This window comes from Haliotis rubra, unplaced genomic scaffold, assembly GCF_003918875.1.
Source record: "Haliotis rubra isolate DU_JTF1 unplaced genomic scaffold, ASM391887v1 Scf296, whole genome shotgun sequence".
In the NCBI taxonomy this organism is placed as follows: domain Eukaryota; kingdom Metazoa; phylum Mollusca; class Gastropoda; order Lepetellida; family Haliotidae; genus Haliotis; species Haliotis rubra.
Window position 1 is genome coordinate 1,155,549 of NW_025766964.1, and position 12,451 is coordinate 1,167,999.

The 12,451-nt window shown below is 39.1% G+C and overlaps 1 protein-coding gene across 1 annotated transcript in view; it reads left to right on the forward strand.

Moving 5' to 3' along the window:
- The window catches only part of LOC124282210 (integrator complex subunit 2-like), a 47,254-nt gene that overhangs the window by 2,561 nt on the left and 32,242 nt on the right, over positions 1 to 12,451 (forward strand). The window contains 7 exon segments of the mRNA XM_046718169.1: positions 2,026 to 2,131; positions 4,119 to 4,232; positions 6,090 to 6,220; positions 8,056 to 8,220; positions 10,924 to 11,096; positions 11,596 to 11,721; positions 12,101 to 12,172. Of these exon segments, the coding sequence (XP_046574125.1) occupies positions 2,026 to 2,131; positions 4,119 to 4,232; positions 6,090 to 6,220; positions 8,056 to 8,220; positions 10,924 to 11,096; positions 11,596 to 11,721; positions 12,101 to 12,172 (887 nt within the window).

Here is a 12,451-nt window from a genome sequence, read left to right on the forward strand (position 1 = left end):
TGCAGAATGTGTTTCCAGAGTGTATAAACTTGCCCAGTCACAAAGACTGGGATATGTGCTGTGGTCAGTCCGTGTCAAACAATAATCAGTTTGTGGTGGCGTGTGGTCCTGTGCATAGAGCTCAGGTCACAATCAGTTGAAGTTAAGCAACTTTGGGTGTGGAGAGTCCTTGGATGGATGACTGTGTTTGGCAGCTTGACTCCTGAGAGTTTCTAGGCAAGTGAGTTTGTTCAAAATTGCCTCTGTTCACCCAGCAGAAAATGGGTACCTGGTGAAGTAAGTCGTGAGACTATTAACCTTCCAGCACCTAACATGCAGTTTGGGTTATCTGGGGTAATAATGATCAGATTGTGCACTTTGAGCAGGATATCTAGGAAATAGTCTCATGATTATATCATCTAAACCAAACTTGTCCTTCTGAAAGAGGGTAGCCAAGTGGTTAAGGCATTTGCTCGTCACGCTGAAGGCCCGAGTTCGATTCCCCACATGGACACAACATATGAAGCCCATTTCTGGTGTACCCGCCATGATATTGCTGGAATATTGCTTAAAGCAACGTCAAACCAAATTCACTCACTTACTACTTTTGAAAGATAGTGTTAATATGTGTGTCATTAGCTGAGCACAAATTACAAACAAAATTGACCTGACTTGGATTTTTGACATGCACCTAAACTACACATAAAGGCTTTCACTCCTTGGAACATCTAGATAAATACTCAAGAAAATTGCTGTGGGCAGTTGCTGGCGTTGTTGAAAGGGTAATATCACACTTAAATTACAAAACATTTTTCAGAAAATATGAAAGAAAGTAGCCTGTCTACATTATATGTTTGACAATATAGATCAGTTCTGATTGATAAATTTGTACAGGTGTATTTCTGCCAGTTTTTTTTTTGTTCAATAGAAATAAACAATGTCAAAATTAAAAGGATCAAATTTCAATGTTTTTTGTGGAGGATAGTATATTTGGGGATCACTTATGTAAACTCACTTTTTTCAATGTGTATATTAACTTGACACATCACTGTTTGATAATGGATCAATTGTCAATGTGTTTATTAACTTGACACATCACTGTTTGATAATGGTCCAAGCATTCTGCATCTACTTTGTGTTGTTGTAATTTTTGTGCAGGAAATCATCATCAATACCATTTTGTCATCAATAGCTGTTAAATGTAATTATGTGTAAGAATGTTGTAGAAGGCATAGTAGAGTGAGTGAGTGAGTTTAGTTTTACGCCGCACTCAGCAATATTCCAGCTATATTGCGGTGGTCTGTAAATAGTCGAGTCTGGATCAGACAATCCAGTGATGAACAGCATGAGCATCGATCTGCGCAATTGGGAACCGATGACATGTGTCAACCAAGTCAGCGAGCCTGACCACCCGATCCCATTAGTCGCCTCTTACGACAAGCATGGGTTTCTGAAGGTTCATTCTACCCTGGACCTTCATGGGCCATAGTAGAGTGATAGTGATATTTTATTCATGTATGGGGCCACCATTACAGAGCATGGTAATGACTGTTTGACAGGAGTGCTGAGTACAAACATGACTTAATTATACATCATATTACAGTACATTGTATATGATATAAACAAGACAATGCACGATGTTGCTAAAACAACCGTTTTTTCTTTGAAAACGGAATTACGTTTTATCAAAACACGAGAAATATGTATTTTGCAATTTTATTACAGACATTATGTTGTTACTTGAAAATGATGAAAACATTTTTTTGAGTTGGAAACTTGTAATAATAATTGTAAGAATAAGACTGGAGCTTGAAGAAGGCATAGTAGATGTGACATCATAAGACTAAAAGAGAAAATGGCAGACTAATTGATGTCTATATTTTCCAACAACAGCCAATGCAACAATGTACATGTTGCCAGTGATATGAATGGATTATGTTTGTGCAAAGAATTGGTGTTTAATTTAGTGTTTATTGTTACTGGATTAAATAGCCTAGGTTTCTCAGGTTCTTCAAATACGTGGATTAATGAGTGTCTTTTCCCCAGATAAAAGAACAGTCAAAGGGAGGTAACTACCAGAAGCAGAGCGAGCTGTTTGAGAGTGAGGTGTACCTTGAGGAAGTGTGTGATGTCCTCTGTATAGCACAAGCTGGTGAGTACAACATGCCTGCACAGTGTCAAATCGAGTTTATTACATTGTTTTGTTGACAAGTGTGTTGTAAATATTGCCAGTGTCAGTCAGTTTTGGAGATGCATGGGATTGAAACAATGCTGGCATATTGACTTGAGAAATCTACAAAAAATTAAGTTGGCTTTCACTGTTAAATATTTGTTTTTCTTGCTAAAAGTGTGCCCCGAATTCTGACTGAACAAATCAGTCGCACAACAGTATGAATCTTACTTCTGTAGGCAATGCAAATATGTTTTAGTATTTAGACACAATTCCATTTAGAAAGTCGTAAAATTATGTTTTGAATTACACTTTCTCAGTAAAGCCTAGATTCTAGTTCTTTTGGGTTGTGGGTCGGTGGGGTAGCCTCTAGTGGTTAAGGTAGGCGTTCGCTCGTCACACCGAAGGCCTGGGTTCGATTCTCCACATGAGCACAATGTGTAAAGCCCATTTCTGGTGTTCCCCGCCGTGATATTGCTGGAATATTGCTAAAAGCAATATTATTTGGGGGCATGGTGGGCGAGCTGGCTAAGGAGCCAGACTAGTGATCCAGCGAGCATGAGGTGCCAGGATGGAGCCCACCTGTGACCGGTTTTTAAATCCTTTGTCAGCTTTGTGTGCAGACTCTTTCAGTGTTGTCACAACCCCTAGTGTACAGTACACAATCCAGTGCACTTAAAAGAACCCACGAATCCGTTGGTATATGACCAGATGGTGGCCACATGAATACGTGCAAACACCTAGTTGCGGGTACAGCAACGTGCAGTAAACTTGGACAAAGTACTGTGACTATGTGTCCCAGTCCACCCAGCTGTGAATTGGGTACCTCGTAAGGATGGGAAAGCCGCAATAACTCAGTGCGCCTTGTGGTAGCAAGATTTGTATGATCCCCAGGGAGTTGAGATTGATACTAAGATGTGCCGTTGAGATTGACATCCAATGACCGAGGGGAAAAATACCAGTGCCTTGAGCATGCACTAGTGCGTGGATATGTGCGCTATATAAATATCCAATGATAATAATAATAATAAGCGTAAAACTAAATTCACTCACTCACTCTTTAGGGGTTGAATCCCATTCAGAATTGAGCGTGAGCACGTAATTTCCAGCACAAAGTCAGTAATCCAGCAAGCCACTGTAGCTTCCCGTGGAGGTCTGGCAACTGGTAGAATAGGTCACATACTTTGTGTACCCCATCTGACAATGTAAATAAGTAAGTCTCCCATGGCCAAAGGCTGTGAATATACAATGCCATTTAGAAAGTGGTCAAATGACATGGCATGTTATATTTGGGATTAGACTGTCTCACTCTGAGAGTGCATGTTTAATCCTAAATGGTACTGAATATAGTGTAGTAGAATACTTTATACTTTATAGAGAAATTGTAATAACGTGCAGTGTATGAGCGGTAATAATGCATGACCTGAAACAGTGTATGAGTGGTAACAATGCATGAGTTGCAATAGTTTATAACCTGTAATAATGCATGAACTGTACTAACAATAATGCATGGGCTGTATTGGTGTTTGAATTGTAATAATGCATGAGCTGTAATAGTGTTTGAGTTGTAATAATGCATGAGCTGTAATTTTGCTTGAGCTGTAATACAAAGAATGCATGAGCTGTAATAGTGTTTGAGTTGTAATAATGCAAGAGCTGGAATACTAATAATGCAAGAGCTGTAATACTAAGAATGCATGAGCTGTAATGGTGTTTGAGTTGTAATAATGCATGAACTGAAGTACTAAGAATGCATGAGCTGTAATAGTGTTTGAGTTGTAATAATGCATGAACAGCGATAATGTATGAGCTGCAATAGTTTATAACCTGTAATAATGCATGAGCTGTAATAACAAGAATGCATGAGGTGTAATAATAGAATGCATGAGATGTAATAGCGTACAAGCTGTGATAATGCATGAGCTGAAACAATGTATGAGCTGTAATAATGTATGAGCTATGTTTGTAGAGCTGCCGAACCTTCTGCCGATGACAGAGCTAGCTGAGGCTCTGCTGTGTGTGAAGAACGGAGCCTGGTTGCTCTGTCAGCTAGTGGCCAATTCTCCACAGTGCTTTATGACAGGTAGTTGAACATACAGTCTCAAATCTATCTTTTGCTCCGATGCAGTACCTCTCTGCATGAAGTTCCAACAACCGCTCTATAGGAGGTTGTGTGAGTTGAACTCTCAGCCATCAGTGACCACCTGATCTAAATGAAAGATTGCTTGGTTCTTCAGCCAATCCAAATTTGGAGTGAAGATTTTGAAAGATGTTTAATTTGTGATATTGAAAGATTTCTGTGAATGCCTCATTCATTCTTTGAAGCCTAGATGTAGCTTTGGCCAATTAGAAAATTCACATGACAAGATCTTCTATAGGGGTTGGTATAACTCAGAGAATAAGAATAATTTTATTGAGGTTGTGGAACGTACCCCTCCACAGCAGTAGTTAACTCCAAACACCCAAATAACCTCACACTACTCTGGGAATAGCAGTAAACAGATTCCATAGTTGGTCTTGTGAGGATTTGCCCCATCTTTGGTTTAAATACCAAATTCACTCCATGCTTGTGGGTTTCATCATAACTTAATGTCTCTTATCTGCGTCTCTTTGGGTTTACCTGTTACAGTAAACATACACTGATCTTGTTGTCCTGATCTACACACAATAGGTACAATTTGCTACTACAGTTATAAATATTTCATGTTAGATATGACACATGCTTAGAAAGTCTGGAACCATTGATAACTATTTCATGTTAGATATGACACATGCTAAGAAAGTCTGGAACCATTGATAACTATTTCATGTTAGATATGACACATGCTTATAAAGTCTGGAACCATTGATAAATATTTCATGTTAGATATGACACATGCTTAGAAAGTCTGGAACCATTGATAACTATTTCATGTTAGATATGACACATGCTTAGAAAGTCAGGAACCATTGATAACTATTTCATGTTAGATATGACACATGCTTATAAAGTCTGAAACCATTGATAACTATTTCATGTTAGATATGACACATGCTTATAAAGTCAGGAACCTTTGATAAATATTTCATGTTAGATATGACACATGCTTATAAAGTCTGGAACCATTGATAAATATTTCATGTTAGATATGACACATGCTTATAAAGTCAGGAACCTTTGATAAATATTTCATGTTAGATATGACACATGCTTATAAAGTCAGGAACCTTTGATAAATATTTCATGTTAGTTATGACACATGCTTATAAAGTCTGGAACCATTGATAAATATTTCATGTTAGATATGACACATGCTTATAAAGTCTGGAACCATTGATAAATATTTCATGTTAGATATGACACATGCTTATAAAGTCAGGAACCTTTGATAAATATTTCATGTTAGTTATGACACATGCTTATAAAGTCAGGAACCTTTGATAAATATTTCATGTTAGTTATCTACGCAACTTGGATACGATGACATATGTCAACCAGGTCAGCAACCTGATCACCTGATCCCGTTCGTCGCCTCTTTCGACAAGCATGGGTTACTGAAGATCAATTCTAACCAAGATCTTCACGGGTCTTTACAACCCAGAAGGATGGAAATGTGGTTCCTAATTTTAGTAATTAGGTCTTGAACCCGTCATTCTGTCAGTCAACCCGTGAAGGTCCAGGTTAGAATGAGCTTTTAGTAACCCATGCTTGTCATAAGAGGCGACTAACGGGATCAGGTGGTCAGGCTCGCTGGCTTGGTGGACACATGTCATTGGTTCCCAGTTGAGCGCAGATCGATGCTCATGCTGTTGATCACTGGATTTTCTGGTCCAGACTCGGTTATGTACAGACTGCCACCATATAGCTGGAATATTGCTGAGTGCCGCGTAAAACTTAACTCACTCACTCACTCATTCTGTCAGTCACTTTAATGCAATATAACAATACCATGTATTACAGTGTGTAGCAGCCTGGTGTCGCGGGGGGAGCGGGTGGACGAGGAGACGCTGGGAGGCAGGCAGAGGCTGGAGATGCTAAGGATGTTGTGTACTGTCAACCCCAAGGAGGCACTCAATGTCAGGAGGATGTGTGTAAGTGCCATTGTGTTTTATTGGGGGCACAGTGGGCACAGGCTTCACAGTTAGGTCAGAGTTGAGTTTGAATCCCAGTTTGCCCAAATTATGTTTCCAGGTTTGTTAGCTTCAGATCTTTCCCCCTGGGTTTCTCCAAAGTGATCAACAAAGAGAGCACCCACTTTACACCCACATCCAGCTAACCCAGTGATATAGCTGAAATACTGTTTAATGTGACAATAAGCCAAATATAAGCATGATAAGTCACTTACCGTATATGACCGTCTATAAGACGACCCCATGGATAAGACGACCCCCAAACTTGACCCTTAAAATCAGTGTCAAAATGGTATGTTTCGTGCATAAGTCGATCCCCCGCGATGGGGTCCTAATCGCGGCAAACACAGACCACAGACAACTGGCAGTTACCAATAATTATAACTTTGGTCCACATTATTCAAAGAATTCAGTGTCATATATATTGTGTTTACTCACGGATCGAAATGAAGTGTAGTTGACAGAAAATGCATAATATATTTTGCTTCTCTAAATATCATATTTATTGTAGCAACAAACTGGCTAGCTTATTTTACCCCATTCAACAATCAAGAACTGATTACCGCCTCGTTTTCCACTGACTGCTAGTTTACAGTAACATCGGTAAAAATGTGTGAATTTATGTGGCTTCCGTATTTTACCCCATTCCATGTGCTTAGCACGTTCATGAGGGTCTGTATAACCTCAGTGTTGATTATATATATTTTACATAAAAACTGTAAATAAAATTACACAATGCTAGGATATATTTCTTTGGGTAAATAATAGTATTCTGTATTATATTTTACTGACGACTGCGTCAGAATTCATCCCGTTATATTATTGAGCATGTTTGAACTTGTTCGCCAGGAAACGTGTGCACAGCTGATTGCTATTTCCGGCTCAAATACACACGGTAATCTTAATTAATTTATAGAGCAAAAACTGTAACTAAAATTACACAATGCTAGGATATATTTCTTTGGGTTAAATAACGGTATTCTGTATTATATTTTACTGATGACTGCGTCAGAATTCGTCCCGTTATATTATTGTGCATGTTTGAACTTGTTCGCCGGGAAACGTGTGCACAGCTGATTGCTATTTCCTGCTTTGTGTACGAGACAAATACGCATGGTAATCTTAATCCCTGCATATAATACAATGCCCAGCAAAAACAACTTATAACTTGAAAGGTAAATAATCTTGTCTAGTGATGTTTAATTGCAAATTTGACGTCTCTACTGACAAAGTCGTCTTCTGTTGTTTGTTCACGCGAAGTGATACGATGTTGTTTTCTTACCCCTGGAAAAAAGTTTGACGAAAGCGTAACCCATGGATAAGACGACCCCCTTCTACAGACTGCTTTTTTTGGTCCTCAAAATTCAGCTTATAGATGGTCATATACGGTACTTACAGTTTTAGTTCATATGCAGCAGCTTCTCTGTGGAACTCTCTCCCAATCTAGGTAAAATCATCTCCTTCCATAAGTACATTCAAAGCACGACTCAAGACTCACCTATATCTCTGCTATAAGTGACTTTAATTATCTGTACCTGCCATCTGTATACAGTTTTAATTTGAATTCGTGTTTACCCTCACTCTATAAAGGTTCATGTTATTTTGAACTTGCACCATGTGAAAGTTATTTGTTAAATATTACTAGACAGAGAGACTACTGGACTCCTCAATGCTCCTGCATGTCGTTGGAGCACATGAAAGTGAAATCGGTTGTCATAATGGACTTGTTTGGTTGATAATAGTTTGCAGTGAAATGTCTTGAGTTCAAAAATCTCATTTCGTGTGTTCTTTTCCAGGTCCATCATTGTACAATGCCTGGCTTAGCAATAGCTCTAACTCTCCAAGTAGCACAAGTGTCGCACTCAGAGGAGGAACTTGTCTCCTTCGTCAGCTGTTTGTTGCTAGGCAATGACCAGGCAGTGAGACTCTGGTTTTCCCAGTTCATTAAGGCTGGCCAGAAGGTGAGTGTAAAGTCTGTTCTGATTGGCTGTGGTATGTGTGACACTGTAAGCTGTGTTGTGATTGGCTTGCCAGACTTTAAGTGCTCTGGCCCCGATTTCTCGAAACAAACTTAAGTTTTTACTCAAATTTCAAACTGAGTTTGACAATTTGAAACAGCTGAATTTTTAACTCAGCTGCTTTTTTAAGATAAAAAAGCCTAAACAACTTAAGTAATCAATCCACCAAACTCAAATTGTCTACTATGTTTGAGTTTAATATCGATTTCAGTTCATTGTGGGAAATGCATTTTCTCAAATTTGAGTGAAAACTCTATTTTAAGTCAAAACTCAGACTTAAGTTTGTTTCGAGAAATCGGGCCCTGTTGTGATTGGCTGTGGCATGTGTGACACTGATGCTTTGTTTTGATTGGCTGGCCAGAAGGTGAGTGCTCTGTTGTGATTGGCTGTGGCATGTGTGACACTGGTGTTATGCCATCTCCTGGTGACTCATTGATTTTGTACATGACATGCAGGGGGGTCATTTACTTTATACATAATTTTTAGGGGGCATTCACATTGTACATGCTTCTCCATAAAAATCATCATACAACTCCTCTCCCCCCACCCTCCCAGCCAAAAATTATTGATGGTCCCTTAGTTTATTATCACCAGGCGCGTAGCAAGCCAATTTTTTTGTGTAAGCCTGATATGTTTCAAAGCTGTATATTTAGATAGACTTGAAGGCTTGCCCAACATTTTTAGCAAATATCATGTGTAAGCCTGGGCTTTTTTTTATAATGGTAGCTACGCCCCTGATCACTAGTACTTATTTTTACTGATAAACACGAAAAATTAATACTGCTGCCTACTTTTAGTAATGTTTTCATACTTAGCCAAATTAAAACATTTGCAATGTGTACTGACAGGGAAATACAAGCTCGTTCCAGGTAAGACATAAGATAGTTGTGATGGTCCACAATATGATGTGTGAAATCACGGAAGTAGTCATCAGGTTTGGATCAGTTCTCATTGTTCATTGACATGCAGTTCATTGAAATCTGTTTGACTTTGCACCTGGCCTACACAAGTTGTTCATTAAATATCTTCACGGTGGCACAGTTGTCAGCATGTTTTAGCACACCTTACTAAAAAGTCAGGTGAGCATTTATGGTGGACTTTTTATGTGGTATGCATGCATTGTGCGCCATATATTGTAATCAGCTTCGGATACCACTGAACCAATAAACCTGAATCTTTAAAGTTTAAGTGCTTGGTTCCACCTGGTAGATACCCAAGTCTGTTCAAGAGGTTGGAATGTAGAAATGTGTTTATGGCTATAACCGACTCATTTTGATTCAAAGTCTAAAGAAATTAGCCATGTGTTAATTTTTTTGGAGTTCAGTTGTATTGCTTTCCTTTTTTTTCATGATCTTGACCTTTTTTTTCCAATTTTTGTTTTGACCATGTCCTTGAATTCTTTCGAAATGTGTATTTGGATCTGTGAACATCTTTGAAGTTGCCAGACTGAGGGAGCTAACCATTGTCATATCACTTAAATCATATCATTGTTAGACATATCATGCATAAGGATATAGTATCAGTTATTAGTCCTCAGTATTTACTGAGACAACATAACCGCCTCCGTGGTGTAGTGGTTAGAGCGTCCGTCCAGAGAGTGGGAGTTCGCTGGTTTGATTCCAGCCCACATCATACCAAAAGACATTAAAATATGGTACTTGTTGGTCCCTACCTGGCGCTCGGCATTAATGGGTACAACAAGGACTGGTCGGCTCGGAGTCAGTATAATGTGTCTGAGTGGGGTATTCATGCTTCACTGCGTCACGGTATCTCAGTGGGCTAGCACTATAAAACCAGCATAAGTCTGGGCTAGTACAAGCAGCAACACATACACATACACACGCATGCACGTCGTCATATGAGCAAAACATTCTTAAGTGCGATGTTAAACCCCATTTCACCTCACCTCACAAAAACAACATTTGAATGCCATTTCCAAGATACACCTTTTAAAGTGTCTGTCTTTGTAAATAAACGATCGACTAGTTATCCAGGTGAGCTATATTTTTCCAGGTATTTCTTTTGTGTTAACATCATTCAACACTTTTGTATAGAGAAAAATGTCCATGTTTACGCTTTAAACATACCACAATTTCCATGTTTAACTTTTAATTGTGGTAAATCATCTTTGTGCTGCTTCAGCAGAAAACTTTTAAGTACCAAATGTAATGAACCAAATTCCTGAAACCTTATGTCAAATTTGAATCAGAATTAATCCTTTGACAATGTTTAACATGTTCAGTGTGTTCTGGTTTGAAGATAACAACGTAAAACTAGAATTGATTTATTTACAAAAATCATTTAATGTAGTCTTGAAAAAGGTAAATATTCATCATTGAACTCTACATCAATACATGACTTCATCACTGAACGGTCAATACATGACTGAACGGTCATAACAGACTGAATTATGGAGCTTCTATGATAAACTATGATCATTGCTAAAAAGCTGATAATTACAACAGTTTGTGAAATAGGTATTGGGTAAGAATTAAGTAAGTGTATCTTGTATCATTTTTTGTGATTTGTTGTCATGCACTAGTTAATTATAATGGTTTGCCGACTATTACAGATTAAGTGTCAGTAATGGATAACTGAAAATGTTTCTCTGATACTGCCTGTTCATCTTAAGGCTTTGTTTTCTAGCGAAAGCGTGAACCATCAGGCTGTATGTTGTACACGCTGCGACAACAGCTGCTCGACCAGGTGACCTCCATTGTTCCTTCCACACGGGGAGACAGGATGGCAGAGAGTGGAGTAGTGCAGGCCAGCATGCTGATAAGGCTGTACTGCGCACTGAGAGGGATGGCCACACTCAAGTAGGTGGAGCCCGGACTTGTTGTGTACAGATGCTCTGATGAAGTCACAATGTTTTACTTGATACTCAGATAAGGCCACAGGATGTGGTGACTTGGTACTGTGAATAAGTGTGATGAGGTCACTTGCTGTTTTGACTAGAAATACTAATAGAGTGATGTATAGGTTTTGACTAGATAAGACCCGTGAACGTCCGGGTTAGAATGGATCTTCTGCAACCCATGCTTGTCGTAAAAGTCGACTAATGGGATGGGGTGGTCAGGCTCGCTGACTGGGTTGACACATGTCATCGTATCCCAATTGCGTAGATCGATATTCATGCTGTTGATCCCTGGATTGTCTGGTCCAGACTCGTTTATTTACAGACCGCCGCCATATAGCTGGAATATTGCTGAGTGCGGTGTAAAACTAAACTCACTCACTCACTCATTTGACTAGATAATCACAGATTTCGTGTTGTTTTTGACTAGATAATCACTGGTTTTGTGTTGTTTTGACTAGATACTCTGATGAAGAAATGGTAGCTCTGCTGGACCTGGTAACAGCTCGACCCCCTCCCTCAAAGGCTGGTGCTCACTTTATATCCCTCGGACTGTGTACCCTCATAGCCTGTCCCTATCTCCTGGGGTGAGTATTTCATATCTGTTTGTGTACTCTCATAGCAGACTATCGGAATCGGGTGGTGAGGCTCGCTGACTCGGTTGCCACATGTCATCAGTTCCCAATTGCGTAGATCGATGCTCATGCTGTTGATCACTGGATTTTCTGGTCCAGACTTGATTATTTACAGACCACTGCCATTTAGCTGGAATATTGCTGAGTGAAGCTTAAAACTAAACTCACTCACTCACTCTCATAGCATGTCCTTACCACATGCATCAGTGAGTTAAATTTCACAAAAGAAAAACATTGGAAAAGATGATAAGTAAGAATTTACAAAGCTATTGACCAAGATGAGACTCTGTAAATATCAACATATAACTATGACATGTTCCATCTGTTGCAGGTCCTTAGACCAGGAGCAACAGGTCATCGACTGGATTAAGTGGCTCATGACAAACGAGAGCATCTTCGAGAAGTGAGTGAATCTGTATCATGATTGCCAAATAAAGAGTGTCCTTATTCACAAGACAGGGCTACCTTACAGAATTGATGTTCTTTGCTTTATCATAGTTGCTTTGTTAAGTTGATGATTTACGTCTAATCATAATTGCCTCATAGAGCATCTGATTTGTGCCTTAACAAGATTGCCCCATAGGGTGGATTATTATTATTATGATTACTCTTTTGCATGGATGATTCTTGCTCTATCATGAGTGCTTTGTAGAACAGACACGTGATGCCTTATCATGAGTGC